This window comes from Cryptotermes secundus, unplaced genomic scaffold, assembly GCF_002891405.2.
Source record: "Cryptotermes secundus unplaced genomic scaffold, Csec_1.0 scaffold22, whole genome shotgun sequence".
Classification (NCBI taxonomy): domain Eukaryota; kingdom Metazoa; phylum Arthropoda; class Insecta; order Blattodea; family Kalotermitidae; genus Cryptotermes; species Cryptotermes secundus.
The window spans coordinates 4,052,706-4,069,518 of record NW_019742961.1 but is presented as its reverse complement, the minus strand read 5'-3'; the positions used below and the strand labels follow the sequence as shown (position 1 = coordinate 4,069,518).

General features: G+C 38.7%; 1 protein-coding gene across 2 annotated transcripts in view; it reads right to left on the bottom strand.

Moving 5' to 3' along the window:
• Nucleotides 1–16,813, bottom strand: part of LOC111873391 (WD repeat-containing protein 26) — a 58,485-nt gene that overhangs the window by 4,013 nt on the left and 37,659 nt on the right. For both annotated transcript variants that reach the window (XM_023868055.2, XM_033755072.1), the window contains exons 7-11: nucleotides 16,291–16,429; nucleotides 14,719–14,979; nucleotides 10,906–11,051; nucleotides 8,256–8,464; nucleotides 5,028–5,216 (exon numbers count right to left, since the gene is read on the bottom strand). In XM_023868055.2, the coding sequence (XP_023723823.1) occupies nucleotides 5,028–5,216; nucleotides 8,256–8,464; nucleotides 10,906–11,051; nucleotides 14,719–14,979; nucleotides 16,291–16,429 (944 nt within the window). The remainder of the gene's footprint in view (nucleotides 1–5,027; nucleotides 5,217–8,255; nucleotides 8,465–10,905; nucleotides 11,052–14,718; nucleotides 14,980–16,290; nucleotides 16,430–16,813) is intronic.

The following is a 16,813-nucleotide window of genomic DNA, read 5'->3' as shown; positions in this document are numbered from 1 at the left end:
ATATATGATCCACAAAGTTTCTTTTGCATTTCTCCAGTCATATGTTGATTATATGTCGCTACTGGCCACTGTATTCTGTGCCAATGCATACAGGAATGTTTTGTCTGCCTTCTTCTGCCATCTGGAAGTCATTATTTGAACTTCTTGAGGAATGACCATCATTTATATATTACAACGTGTCACATGTTAGTAGCATGCTTTTACGTTCAGCCGAACCTCAGCCCTTTGGATTGAAGAAACTGAGATATAATCCCTTGTGTGGTGTGGATGAAGAATCTAGTATTGATATGTGAAGTGAACTCAATATCGCCTCTGATGATGAGATTCATTTGAAAATTGAAGAAACTATGAGTGAAGAATCGAGCAATGAAATGTCCGAAAACAAGAGTGAAACAAGTGTTGTTGCATGCTGACGGGTCGGAAGGCTAGACAATGGGTGAAAAGAAACCCAAGACATACACATTTACTAAAAATGCAGGGCCACAATTTAACCTTATGCCAGATGCAGAGCCCATGGATTATTATATTTTATTTTTCAATGATGAGCTTTTGAATAACACGGTTACAGAGACAAACAGGTATGTGAGACACAAAATTGCTGAACTTCATTTAAGCTAGTGGTCCATTTGGAGTAGGTGGTCTCATGTGTCTGTTCCTGAAGTGAAGCTGTTTTTAGGTCTAATTATAAATATGGGACTAATCCCATTACCTACATAAAAGACTGCTGGTATACTGAGAGGAAAACACAGATAAAATTTTTTGGTGACATAATGTCCAAAGATGGCTTTTTACAGATAATTTGGATGATGCATGTGGGGAAATTACATCACCAAAGAAAGAATAAGAAAGTACACAGGGTGAGAGAACATATAGAGAAACAGTTTCAGACAAATTTTGTGCCAGGTAAGAGCATTGCAACAGATGAATTAATACTTGGGTTCAAGTGCAAAATAATTTTCAAAATTTACAATTAAAAGAGAAAACAACAAAGTGCAGCATCAGATTATTTGTATTAGCTGAAAGTGACACTGGTTATGTTCACAGTATAATTCCAAATTACAGAAAACTTACAGGCGACGAGTGTAACTTGCTATAATCTTAAAAAAAAAAAAACGTTCATTTTAAGAATAATTCTTTCCTTGATAGACAAACTAGGACTCAAGCATGTCTGGTACTGAAGACTACCACCTTTTCACTGACAGATATTATAGCAGCGTTGAGTTGGCCCAAGAACTGGACAATAGAAAATGTAAGTACATATATTGTTTTTTGTTGTACCAACTTTTTGGGCAAAACTGGTCACGTAGTAGCTCAGCAGGATTTAAAAACCCATGACGTCCTGACTGCAGAAATTTTTCATAATTCTATGACCAGAAAGGGTTAGTTCAGTTTGCAAAGTTAAGGAACAATATCGAAAGAGTAGAATAAACATTTGATATGCACCAGAAATGAACTGCTTCCTTGGAAATATAACACAGTATCACAGCAGGTGCTCAGAACAGGCAAGCAATGCCAGACTACGTGCAGGGATAATAAGCTGTTCACAGCATGACAGACGTGATACCCAAGCTGTACAGCAAGTAGTTGACTGGTCAATATAAATACTAAAGACCACCTCAAATTAAAAATTAAACCAATTAAAGTGCAATAAGGGGGCAACTTTAACAAACAGAAGCACTCTGGAATTTAGAAGTGTCATGATGCTCGGCTTCTAAATCAGTCTTGTATAAGTATTCAAAGGAGAAGGATGTAAGGTAAGGGGGGGGGGACATCTTTGACAGGCCGTGAAGGCCCATACAGCAGTGAGACGTCAAAGACTCCCATTATTTTCTAGATAATCAGCTCACAGAAGGCAGTGATGCTGTCAGCCTCATGCACTGGCTATTCTTTACCCCTAGGGAGATTCCTGGTACTCATTTTTGTTAGAGAAAAACTTTATCTTTGTAAAGAACTGTGGCATATATCCTTAAAAGGGGAAGGATGTAAATATTTTGTAAAAACTGATTACAAATTAAATTGGTGATATATTAATAGATATGTGAAAGAAAGAAATAAATACAAAATAATAAATAGTGACTGTGCAAATATATATATAGTATATGTATATCTAAAAGGCAAGTTAAAAATTTGTGCTATATTCTTCAACTGACCTAATTCTTCCTGGGGCCGACTCAGCCTCTAATAGAAATGAGTACTAGGAATCTTCCTAGGGGTAAAGGATGACCGGTGCATAAGGCTGACAACCTCACCGCCATCTGTGAGCTGGCTGACTGGAAAATGTGGGAGCCTTGACATCTCACAACCCTATGGGCCTCCACATCCTGTTACAGGGATAGATTTACCTTCTTTTCCCTTATTCTGAATGGCTGAGCAAAATCCGATACAGCTGAGAGTTCATTTGCTCATGGAGACATTCCCAGGAGCTAGTCATGCAAAGCAAAACCTTTGAGAAATTATCAAGTCCAAACAGAGTCACAGGTGTGGCTTCAAAGATGGGCGGCAGTGACATGTTCAAGTGGTGTGCTGTGTCTGTATACTGTGTTCTTGTGAATATGATTTATTTTTGAACTGTGAGTTCTATTATTAAAATTGCCCTAGGAAAGCACTTCTAAACATTAATGTATTGAGCTGTGACATAATAATCATTAAAGGTCTGCGTTCTATGTGAAACTATTCACATCCTAACTAATACCCATACCTGACAAGGGTAAAACAAAGAAGAAAAAGTTGAAACAAGAAAATAATGTATTTCAAGTGTAATGGCCATAAAAGGTAAAAACGAAGTAATAGAGGCTGTGTCACATGCATGAAATATAAGCAAAGTGTAAACATGCCAGAACAGCACAACTTGAGACAACATTTGAAAGGGAACATTCTGAAGAATTCCATAAACAAAAAGTAACTTGTTTAGTGAAGCACTGAAATCTGAACAAAGTACTTATAGAAAATGTTCTTGTGTTTCTCCTTATTCTGAGTGCGTTTTGACATACCCCACTTAACTGTCAATTGCTCAAGGCCAATTACTGAAGGCACTTTTGTATAAAAAAATTACTTCTTGCTTCACAGAAGCTCTGCTGCACAAACTGCATGATCAAATATGAAGCCATCAGTACAAACCAAATGAGAGTATAAAGGCAGGTAATCAATATTTTGTTTCAAAGCATTCAAAGAACTTGCAGATGCCCAATCAATGAAACCAGATAAATGGATGAGATTTCATTCAGGCAGTATTATGTAATCGTCAATTTGGAACTAAGTTTGTGGTAACAATTACTGATGGTGTGCCTTCCATAACTAGTTCTTATAAACATATGCATGAGTTAGCTCTCCAGAATAAATTTATACAGCAACACTGCATTAACCATAAACAAAACCTATTGGAAAAAGCGTGAATACTGTGATCTTGTGTATCACTAAGTTCAGTGGCTTGGAAAATGTAAGGTTCTGCAATATTTTCTATCACTAATATAAGAGATACAATTTTTCTTTACTGAGAATGACAACTGGTCAGTCACTCTGAAGGTGCAAGTTGGTTATGTGATCTGGCATTCCTTACAGACATATGTGGGCACCTGAATGACCTGTGATCTGCAAGGGAAATACCAACTTGTAAGTGAACTTACAACATTGTATCAGCTTCCTGAATGAAATTATCATTTTACATTGATATTAATAATGCAGGATCAAGTCATATTAAATGTTGTTTTAATGACCGCCTCTGTGGTCTAGTGGTCAGAGTTCCTGGCTACAAATCCAGAGGTCCGGGTTCGATTCTCAGCGCTACTAGATTTTCTGAGAAGTAGTGGGTCTGGAATGGGATCCACTCTGCCTCGTAAGGATAATTGAGGAGCTATTTCAAGGAAATAGTGGCTCCAGTCTAGAAAACTGAGATTAACGGGCATGGGTATCCATTGCGCTGACCACGCAACACCCTCTATCTGCAAAAGTTGGCACTAATTTCAGCAACAAGCGGCACTCGCTCGGTCAGTATAGTTCACTTATGGGCTACAGGCCACGGAGTTTATTTGTTTGATGTTTTAATTACTTATGAACATTTTAATGTTATCATCTACATAAATTTCTAATTTTTCTAGTACAATTTTTTACAGGACAGGTAACCCAGAAATTCCACTTGGCCTTCTCTCTACAAAAGCAGTTCCAGTGTTCCCACTAATGACAACAAACACAAACATGGCTGTTCTCTATATAGCCTACATTGCATGGCATGCAAAGGGCAGTTTGACTATGTGCCAATGTGGCCCTTCACAAGAAAAAGGCTGTGCACTGCTGCTGTACACCCAAAAATAGAAGTTCGTCATTATGACATGATTACAATCCCAAGCTCCATAATGTTACCATATAAAGAGATTATTTACCTTTGGTACAACTTGTGGAAACCATGTTCCAAAATCTTTTCCTTCAGAAATATTAAAGAGCCTCATTATCATCACTTTTACATTCAGCAACAAATGACTTTAAAACAAAATGAGAGAATTTTGAATCAATCCTAATTTTGACATAATCAACCATAGGTTATGGAAGGATAAATCTATAAGAATATTCGGCACACTTCTTTCTAACAAATAGCACATTTTGTTTGTCACACAGTCCAATGAAGTATGCCTTCACATGATTTTCTAATCACTTAACTACCCTACCAACCCCAATTTCCTTGTCATTCCTTCCCCATATTGTTACATCTGCACATACATCAGATGTTTATTCCAAATTAAGTTGTTTCTCTTGCATAAAATCTTATTCACGACTACAGTGATGTGTTTGCATTTCTGAATATCCTACTGGTATGGTTCTGTCAAAGTCACAAAGGAATATGACTCCTTACATCAAGACACTCCAAGATTTTATTTGTATGAAGTTAATTTCATTCAACCTGAGGGTATATTCATGCAATTTTTGCTCCAAAGTCAGATCTGTAGGTGAAAGGTGAGAAGCATGCATTTATCAGTAAACTCAAATGGATTAATTATATTAACTTACAAGGACAAATCTTTCAAATTATTTATTACCAGATTTAGATCTTGAATTTTGGTGTTTGTTAGCAGGACCCCATATTCTGATTGTACAATCATCAGAAACGGAGGCCAGCATCTGGTGATGTACAGGATTCCAGGCAACGCAGTTGACTGTTCGGGTGTGGCCAGTCAGAGTGGCAATCGGAAGCTCACGCTTGATATGCCACACATATACTTTGTTGTCTGTAACGGACAACATCAATTACAAGAACTGTGAGCACCAAAAGACAATACTTCTAAAGTTTCCTATGCTCCTCTGTACACACATGCTGGGTTCCTGCATAAATACTATTTGTTAGTCTCACTGGATAAGCACATGTTACAATATTAATTGTGCATGTATCTGTAACAAGAGTAAAATGTCTGAAAAATTATAAGTACATTACAAATGTTCAGCTTATAAAATACTTATCATTCTCTATCCACTTCCTACATAAACATCTGCAACAAAATGGCAGTTTAATTACACTCAGTGTGTGAACAAAACATAAAATAACAATTCTGTCTGACATATTTCAAATCCATGATTTATCTCTACAGCTTGATACTTAGAAAGTTTATATGCGAATCATCAGTACTAGTAAGTTATTTGGTCATGCATGGATATGGAAGCCTAAATACGGCAATTTTTCCAGAATCAGCAAAGAGCATGGTTTTGAAAATAGTGTAGATCTACATATATGAGGGCTATTCAGAAAGTAACCTCCAATTATTTTAGGCAACTAACATAGGAGTGGGGCAGAGCTTGCATACGCGAGGCAGCGTCACAAGACTGATGGCCTTGTAAATGATCATATAATTGATCACCTAGTGCTTGTTCTTGTCTCTACAGAATTAGTTATGTAGTGTTCTATGATTGATAATCCTACCAGCTGCAAAGTTTGTGTTCTTATCTGCTTTCTTCATGCTAAAACGTGAGTGCTGCAGAAATCCACTGTGAATTGTGCACAGTTTATGGCCAATATGCAATGAGTGAAGGAACTGTAAGACAATGGTGTAGAATGTTCAAAGATGAACGGGTGAACAAATATTCATGATGAAGAGTAAAATGGTCAGCAGGACATCTGCAGTGAGTGATGACCTTGTTCAAAGTGTTGACCAAAAAAATTGTGAAAGACGGCACTTCACAATTTCAGAACTTTCATGTGATTTTCTACAAATTTCATTCACTGTTCTCTACAAGATTATCACAGTTAGGCTAAGCTATCACAAGTTTTGCACAAGATGGGTTCCAAAAATGCTCACAGGTATGCACAAAATGCAAAGAATATCTTAAGCTTTGATTTTTAAAGAGTGATACCATAAAGACTGCGATGTACTTCTCCAACACACCATACAAGTAACAGGATGAAACATGCGTTTCATTTGTGAAAGTTGAAACTGAAGAACAATCAAAGCAGCAGACATACGCACATTCACCAAACAAGCCGAAAAAGTTTAAATAAACGCTGTCTGCAAAAGAGCTTATGACAACTGTTTTGGGGGGGGGAAATGAGTGGTGATAGTGGAATTCATGCAACAAGGAACTACAATAACGTCAAAAGTATATTGCGAGACACTAAAAAAACTGTGTAAGGTCATTCAGAATGAAAGGCGCGGAATGCTGACACCCAGTGTAGTGCTCTTTCATAACACTGCATGTCCACATACAGCTGCTCACTCAAGGACTGCTAGAGCATTTAAACCGGGAGCTGTCTGACCATCCTCCTTACAAACCTGATTTTGCTCCAAGTTGCTACCACCTGTATGCCTACCTGAAGAAGTGGTTGGGATCACAGCAATTCAACAATAATGAGGAGCTGATGGAGGATGTCAAAACATGGCTGATCTCACAGCAAGCAGACTTCCTTGACACAGGCATACAAAAACTTATTTTCCAATATGATAAGTGCCTAAATTCCAGTACTGAGTTGAGAAGTAGCTTAAGCATGTACATAATTTTCTGTACATAATAATTTTTTTCTCGTTGCTCATTCTGTTAAAAGCTCACTGGAGTTTACTGTCCGAATAGCCCTTGTATATGCATAATAAAGAGTTTCATTGCAGAATAAAATTCAGGTATTACAAATAGATTCATATAATCTGGATTTCAACCAAAATTAGACCATTTTGAAAATCCAAGTTTACTTCTCAAAACATGCAAAATGACTGACTTTTTAGATGTTTTTAACACTGTGCTTTTAATAGATACCAAAATTGATATTTCTTAATCGTGTTATTTAATCAAGACCAGAATTAACCTTTGAGAATGCTGTATTCAATATTCATCACATCCCAAATAAGTAAGAGGAGCATTATTCTCTGTACTTAGTATCATGTCATACAGGTGTATGGGCTATATGAAGGATGCTCAAGGTGGATGTACATGACCAATCTGATGCCTCAGCAGCTTTCAGCTTTGGGTGAACCACCTCTCATATACACTGAATTACAAGATGGGTGGGTGCCAAAGTGGTACTGGACATGATTGTGCAGGAAGAACTCCCAACACAGCTACCAGTAGTCAAACCTCAGACATTCAAGTTTATAGCCCATCACTTTTCACAATTAAAACAATCCATACAAAATTATAAATATCAGCAAGGTATTCATTTTAAGTTAAGTAGAATTGCCCTGAACAAAAAAAATATGAAATGATTTCAAGTCATAACTGGATACACTGACAACCGAATCTCTTTCATGGTAGTAATATGAAATTTGTCTGATATGCTATGCAAGAAGTGTTGTCATCAATCTGGTTGGTTTGGCAGTAATCCTTTAGACTTGGATTTGGGAGATGCTCGGTTGAACATCAGCTAGGATGCCAGCTATCCTGACTGAGGTTTTCCTTTCCAATTCATCAATGATTCTACTATCTGACACTATATAGTTCAGGTACTGCAAGCATCACAGAATCACCCACGACAAAGAAGTGTATCCTTTCCGAGGTATAATGCAAAAAACAAGGGCTGAAGTCTTCAAAACGCTTCACAAATAGGAGAATCCAGATCAGTGTTTGTGTATCCCTAATCTATGTCATCCTTCAATTAGAAAGATGATAATTGAAGATGGATGAACAATAGTAATACAATGGATTTCAACACAAGTTTTATACAAGCAGATTGAAATGAGATGGTTCTTTAGCGACTTTAGCCGAAGTGAAAAAGGGAATGATATTTCATCTCATGGAATATGTTCATATACAATTCTCAACTGATTGCTATAACTTGAAAGTTTATTTACCTTCACTTCCACTTGCTATGAAGTCCTGGTTAATTCCACCAAAACAGCTATGAATTGTGAAGTGGCCCTGAGTAACTCCTTGGAACTTTCGCACCAGGCACCTATCTTGAAGGTCCCATAAGTGAACACCTTGAGTAGCCACATTGAGCAATGCCAAGCGGTCTGTACGGTTTACTGAGAAAGCCATTACTGGATGGTCCTCTTGCAATCTGCAACAAATCCAAGACCTGAATTCAATATATTCATGAATATGTTCCATTTGTCATCTGCAGTCCAGAGATTATAAGAGCAATTTACAGTCTATTTATACATACCGTTCATATTGTTGTTCCTCAAAACCTCTCTGCTGTAAATTTAATTCTTTACAGCATTTTCATTACTGTCATTATTATTTGCAACACCACTATCATATTATCATCACGTTCCATCTTGAAATTTATACCATTCACTATCTTTCTTCAGATCTTCAAAGCTTTATGGATACTCTCAATTTGTCATTAGAAAGAAAAGTCATTCTGCCCTGGGTCTCCAAACTTTCATCATAAGCCAGCACCATATACTATTCTACTCTGTGAACTGAACAGTAACCTTGAGATGTTCACGCACTAGCTATAAGTCTCCTTTTTTATATGTATCAAATTTTTGTTACATCTTTATCTGTTAACATTCTAACTGCAAAATTCTAAGGTCCAACATTACCACCAAAGCCCAACCTTAAGCCAATAACATCTACTTCCCATTCTCACAACCTGCTTCTCCTAGGTTCGTCTTAATACCATCTCTTATCCACTTCAGTCTTCCAAGTGGCTAATTTCAGAGAAATTTCCCTACCAAAATTCTGTAAGCATTCTTTGTCATCCAGAGGTCCAGGTTCAATTCCCGGTGCTACCACATTTTTTGAGAAGTAGTGGGTCTGGAACAGGGTCCACTCAGCCTCATGAGGACAATTGAAGAGCTATTTCAAGGAAATAGCGGCTCCGGTCTAGAAAACTGAAATTAATGGTCATATGCTGACCATGCGACACCCTCTATTTGCTAAAGTTTGCACTAACTTCGCCGACAAGCGGCAGTTGCTCAGTCGGTATAGTTCACTTGTGGACCAAAACCATGGAGTTTGTTTTGTTTCTTTGTCTACCCCATTCTAGCAATATGTTCAGCCCACTGTAACCCCTAGACTTCATTAGGCCAATAATACTTGATGTAATTTATAAATCATAAGTTTCTCATTATGTAATACCCTGAACTGCTCTTATTTAATCCTTCTAAGTTTTCCCCTTAAAGTATATAACCACATCAAGGAGCCATAAAAACAAATGACAAAATGATTACTATCTATACCCTGACCCTCAGCGTTTTCATAAGCAGTGGTGTGATTAACAGTTTTTCTAACAGAATAGTAATAAGTATTTCAAAAATTTATTCTACTAACAGTGAACTTTTATCCAATAGGCCTTTATCACATCAAATCAATAAACAAACTCAATTACAACACACATCGATCTCCATGGAGTCAACCTCAGTCTCCCATTATGATTTTCATGCTTACATCATTAATTATTTTAGGTACATGTCATATCATGAGATGTAACAGGCCAAAACATTCTGTCTTATTATTTAACAAACAAAATAAATGGTGATTCTACAGAAGTGTAACTGTTCATTATAATTTGCTGGACTCTTTCATGTTAATTAAAATTGTATTAAGTTAAGACCATGTAATCTACAAACCTGGCAGACAGCCACCTTTTTACACTGACAAGTGACATCATTCAAGTTTGCTATGTGGACAGGAAGTAACATCTGGTACATTTCCTGGAATTCTGGCAGTTTCAGCAGAATTCAAGAGCTGACTGTTTAGAGCCGTTATTACTTAGAAGAGGGAATGCCTGAGCCTCATCCCCTGATCTTAATACATCTAGTCGCTGTCAATTTTAGCGTTAGGTCAGTAACTGTCAGAACCACATAGCAAAGCAACATGAGTGGAAAGTCACCAATTTAGAGAACCTCCTAGTTTTCACATTAGACCAATAGTACATGTTCGGAGGAGTGGATTTCTTTTGGATGCTGTGGTTAGGGGACCCCAGGATTCAGAGAAAGTTCACTATCCCTGAAGAGTCTTCATCCAACTTTCAACTAAGGCAGACCCAAAACTATAATAATCAATCAATAACATATGAAATAAACACTGAAGTACTCAATCAACAACCGAAGAACCATGATGCCACAAGCAGTGTGTCTTCAGTCTGTGTACAAAGTGACATAATTTATCAAAGATTATGGTTATGTGGTAACAATTTTTGGCAGACAGAAAATGTGAATATTGATTTTTGTTTAAAAAACAATCACACTAAATTGTAGTACAAGTTCTTGAAGGTCAAAAATTATTCACTAAATGTGGGTTATTTACTAAGACAAAAATCATTGAGTTCTGGTGGGGGGGGGGATGGCATCAGAAATACTGAACTAACATGTTGAAAAGTTTTATTTTCTGGGATATAACACTGTGCAGTCAACTGAAAGTCAACCAATGTTCAGGAGGCAACATGGTCCTCCAAAACATGAGATGACTTTCACTGGACTACACAGCACTATATCCCTGAAGACAGAAATCTTCACAGCCACCTCTGTGAGAACTTCAGATCCTACTTACATGTTGAAGTCTGACAACTCATCGAAGTTGTATGCACGAACTCGATGATGGGTATCGGCAGCAAGAACAGTCTTGCCATCACTGCGGCACCATAAGCAGTTTACTCTAACACCTTCCCATGAGTCCAAGACGTTTCCCTCCAGATCCTACAAAACATCTCCTTAAATTACTTCATGTAATTTACACAGAAACTCATATATGCTGATGTAAAGTGTTCAGTTATGAACTGACACCACAGACATTTATGGTTAAAAGCAATGTCAATATGATGGGCCATGCCATAGCTAAAGCAGTTAGTCACTGGCTTCCCACCGCGGCAGCCCGGGTTCGATCCTGGGCCTGATCAAGTGGGATTTGTGGTGGACAAAGTGGCGCTGGGGCAGGTTTTCTCCAAGTACTTTGGCTTCCCCTGCCGATCTTCATTCCACCAAATTCTCCATCATGATAATCACCCAAGGCAAGCTACAATAGGCCAATCAGTGGCCACCGTGCTGAGTGGGCCCAGTTGGACTCCACCCCCCCTAAGTGAATTAAAAAAATGTCAATATGATAAATACAGTGTGGAAGAAAATGTGTCTGTAAGAGGTATTTAAATAATTGAACATGCTGCAAAATCATGTCAACATAAAACATCTTCCTTCATCCATTATAAAATTTAGTAACATCTCACTTTATTCTTCTATTTATTTTCCTTATTTAAACACTGGCAAAAAAAAACAAGATCCTTGTAACCAGTAAGAGATATTATGGTGTACATAAAACCTTCAACTAACATAAATACCAAAAATTTATCAAGTAATATACTATTAAAATTACAATAGCAGGCAAATAAATATCCAAAGAAGTTATAATGTGCTATCTCTAATTCTGTACTATAAAAAGGAAAACTGCTGGAGAAAATTAAAGACTGACATGTTACAGGGGAGAATGCCATCTCCCAATTTATTCCTGCTAAATGTCTCAAATCATTCATGATAAATTGTGAGTGAAAAGATACATGCTGAAGGCACTCATAGTCATTATTTAGGCTCAAAAAAATTTGTATCAAATTTCATGACTAAGTGTACATAAAAATACACATCTAAAACATTCATCACAGTAAGTTCTACGATTTTTGACTGATACATGTGATGATTTAGTTAATGTGTAATGAGTAGTAAAGGTTAATTTTAGTTTCAAGTGGCAACCCTGTATGTCAAGTATGGTCTAAAAGTGTNTAAAGGGTCGGTGAAGCACACGGATGTCGGTGCGGAAGGGTTAAAACGTATTCAGCAAGAGTGCTGTTTCCACCTGGTCACAAATTGATGAACAGAATCATGCCTCTACATCATGACATGCATATACGTGTATAAAGAAGCCATGATAGAGTGAGTATAGCTTATAACAAGAACCCCATTACTGGAACAAAAACCATGGGAACCATCAATTTCTAAATGTCAGAAACGTGGAAAACCATCACATAAAACACAGGTTTTTTCCAGCACCTCTGTCATGATGAGTGATTCAGCCAGCTGCCACTGTTTCCCCATAACTTTATTGCAGTTCTGCTTCTGTACTTACAAGTTCCTCAGGTTCCATTAACCAACCTTCCAGCCCTGCCACTGTCTAGGAGAAAGTTTGCACTCCAGGATCTGAGAGTAGCCCCCCCCCCCAACTTTGAAGCTTTAACCACTGAAAAATGCATATCATGTGATGCCCTCTGAATTTTCTCATCAGTCCACTTGCTTGTTCCATTGTGCACTGTGTCACTTGGCTTGCTTACCAAGGCACTTGCTAGCATGCAACAAATAGTGGGCAGGGCTTTTGCTTCTGAAGGATGGCAAATAATTAACAGTGAGTTACTAGTAGAAGACGTTACGTAAGTTTCCAAAAATCTTAAACTTTCAGTTCAGACAATGCTAACAATGATGAGATTGTTGAACCATTGGCTCTCCTACCTATCGCCTGGCCAAACACTTAGCTGGCCTACTGAGCACATACACTGGCAACTGTCCACATCACGTAAATAACTCCATGGAATTTGTCCACTCATTGTGCTCTCCATGTCAATCCCCATGACATAATAGTCAGTTTCAATGTAGTGTCACTCTTCACCAGGGTGCCTATAAAGGATATTATGGATCTGCTAGGACAACATTTCGAAGAAGACATCTTGAGACTCTTCCGCCATGTCCTGACCACCTCATACTTCAACTTCAATGGCCAGTTCTATGAACAAACCAATGGTGTGGCAATGGGCTCACCACTCTCTCCGGTCATCTCTAACCTATATATGGAGGACTTCGAGGAGAGGGCACTTGACTTTGCACCACACAAGCCCCGCTGCTTTTGCTACGTGGACGACACTTTCATCATCTGGCCACACAGGCCCAACAAGCTTAAGGACTTCCTCAACCACCTAAACAGTATCCACCAGTGCATTCAGTTCACAATGGAGACTGAGGGCCACCTCTCCTTCCTGGATATAGATATTTACAGGAGACCCGACGGTTCTCTGGGCCATAGAGTGTAGCGCAAATCCACCCATACAAACCTCTACCTTAACACTGTGTCCCACCACCACCCTTCCAACAAGCAAGCTGCACTTTCCACACTGGTGCACAGGGCTAGAGCTCTTTGTGAGCAAGACAGCCTACATGCGGAGTTGGTGCTCCTGTGGGATGTATTCAGGAAGAATGGATACAACAACCGGCAGATCCACAGAGTTCTCAACCATCAGCCCAACATCAGCCGGCCTGAAGATAAACCAGACTCAGTCACCTTCCTTCCCTATGTTGGGACTATATTCAACCGTATCAGCAGAGTGCTGTCCCAGTACAACATCAAATCAGTGGGTCTGCCTCCAAACAAATTTCCTCCAGCTGGTCAAAGATAGCCTGGGACTAAGAACACCGGGTGTATACAGTATCCCATGCGAGTGCGGCAAGGTCTATAGTAGGCAGACAGGCCGCTCCGTGGACATGAGGTTGAAGGAGCATCAGCAGCATATCCGTCTCGAACATCCAGACAAGTCAGCTGTAGCTGAACACAGCATCGATTTGGGACACCGCATTCAGCTTCAGAATACCTCCATCCTTGCTACCAAGACCCGATATATGGATCGCATCATTAGGGAAGCCATTGAGATTGAACTCCATCCCGATAATATGAACAGAAAGAGGGGGGGGGGGTTGTCTCAGCAAGTCATGGAAGCCTCTCATCTGTTCCCCAAAAAAACCCTCCCGGGACATGACGCCAGATCCACAAGGCCACACAGTCCATGACCAACTCACATAGCAACTGCCCCAGCTTCAGGGTTAATGCCCTCCCATTAACCTTGCCTTTCTCCCCCAACACAATATCCTATACCTGCACTAACCTTGCTCCTGTCCCAGACCCTTCCCCTCTCCCTCTCCACTGATTTCCCATGTAGACTTCTCCCCCCTCCCCTTCCTTCCCTGCTCTCATATAGCTGAGTTATTTCCAACATTAGTCTGCTTGCACCTGTTCTCACTGTCTCTTCGCTAGAGGATTTTCTTATTTTTCCTTCTACCCTGAAGATGGAAGAGATACATTCTTCCAAAACGTTGGTTAACACCACATATACATGGTGCCACATCCCAGAAGACTGCTTTCTTCTTATTCTTTGTTACTTTCATATCCTCATAAAATACATCCCAAAGACAACACTGTCATGTGTATGGGGGTACACGTGATGGAAAACCAAGAAAACTGATATTATTAAGAACACTTTTAATGCTAGATTACATAGATATTAGTGTGGTGTGAATATTATGGTAGACAACCCAACACAAAAGCATACTGAATACTTGCACATTGGTAGAACTGTCCTCGTATCCCTCCTGTAACAAATTTCTTGCCATCCCGATGCCATGAACAGGAGGTCAGTGAGTCTTCTGGTGAATGAGATACTTTGACACGCAGTTCGTCTGATTCAATATTCCATATCCAGAGTTCCGGACAGTCTTCTGGACCACAGGCAATGAGGTGAGTGCTATCAGGACTCCATGCAATGTAAGCAACACCATATGAGTGACCTTCCAAAGTTTTACGATGCGTGCAAGTTAGCGTATCCTGCAATATAAAGTGGAGAACTATCAATCTTTCTTATGGTGGCCACTTATGGGAGTGAACTGTATTTTACAATTGTAAGTGTTCCAAATGAACTCTTTCACTGCCCACATAACATCATATAATCATTCAGCATATAACCTTCTAGAGCGGACACAATTTAAGATACATTTAGTTCCTGTTTCAGTTACTAGATGGTATTAAAACTCATTTCAGTGTGCCTGACTTGCATATATATCAGTTTTGGATTATTGCATCATGCTACCTACAATAGGACTCGCTTATGTTTCGCACAGTAGATGTAAACATCTTGGATATCAGAAAGGGCCTTCTGAAAGCAGGGGGGGCCCACAAATCACTTAGGAGTCTTAAACTGTCATGTAATGTTAACATGTTTATAAACTTCCTCAAAATGACAAAAACACTCTCAAGCACAGCCAAATATGTAGGGGCATGAACAAAGCCTGATAAGAAAATTGGTGGTATATGTTTCATCCACATTTAACCACGTCTTTAAAAGAGAGTACTGACATACGGACAGTTAAAGGCAAATAAAATGGAAATGTTTTCTCACAAACTGTAACAAAATTTAGGACTATAAGCAAAATATTTTGAATAATAAGTTCTGAAAAAGCTATATACATATTGTAACGTGTTCTGCCACTGAAGACGCTGTTCCGATTGTTAATTAGTTTATTTAACATCCTACAGATCGTAACTACAATTAATTATAACGCTGTTACGGGTTCACACAATTTACAAACCCTACACACTAATCAATTCATTCTGTCCTCAGTAGTCTTCACATATTTATAACACGGGAGCTATACCAGTGTCACTGTATTACAAACTCCCAATACCTTCTCACACTATCAGTATCCTTCACGTTCACGATTCGCTCACTACAACTGAACTTGGCAACTGTTACAATTCAACTGTCTTCGGTGACTGCTACACTTTAACTGACTCCTTAGGCAGTGCAGCTCTCTTAAAAACCCTCAGCCAGACAACGGAAAGCGCCTCGCTTCCCTGCTGCCATGTCGCCTGTTTACAGGTGCTGCTGGGCAACACTGTCTAGAGTTGTTCCCTGCTGTGCAGTCACCGCGGCAATGGTTGCCTGACACAGCTGCTCCTCTGCCACGTCATGGTGAGGGAGGGGGGCAGAGTGTTGACTGGCCTGTTACCATAGTAGCAATAGCGCCCCAATGCCGCCACATCACTGCTGGCATGGGAGGGGATGTCCTACATAGCACAATGAGTCACAATATATATCTAAAAGTTAAAAGAATATTACAAACAATATGTGATACTTACTGGGTCAACATCCCATACTACAACTGTAGTATCCTTTGAGCCTGTAGCTAGTTTCAGGCCATCTGGGGAGAATCGGCAAAACCATACTTCATCACAGTGATCATTAAGGATTTGTATTGTTTCACATGGGAACTGTTCTCTAAAAAAATAATAAAAACCATATACATAATTATATTTATTCTACTCCACATTATTATTATTATTATTATTATTATTATTATCATCATCATCATCGTTATTTATTTATTTTTATGAAGAGCTTATTATTTAGGCACATATCCTGTGTACACTACATCACACAAAACTTCACATGCATAGCTAAAAATGATTTATTAGTTATCACCATCAAACCAAATTCTAAAGAAAATTTTCACATGGACAGTCATGTTGTTATTCAATATTCTACAAAAATATTGTCACATGTATAGGGGTGATGAAATGATGGGTTCTAGTTCGGAGGATTGGATTTATTAGGAGCCTGGTTACACACTCTCTCTTAATTATACTTAAATACAGCACTATC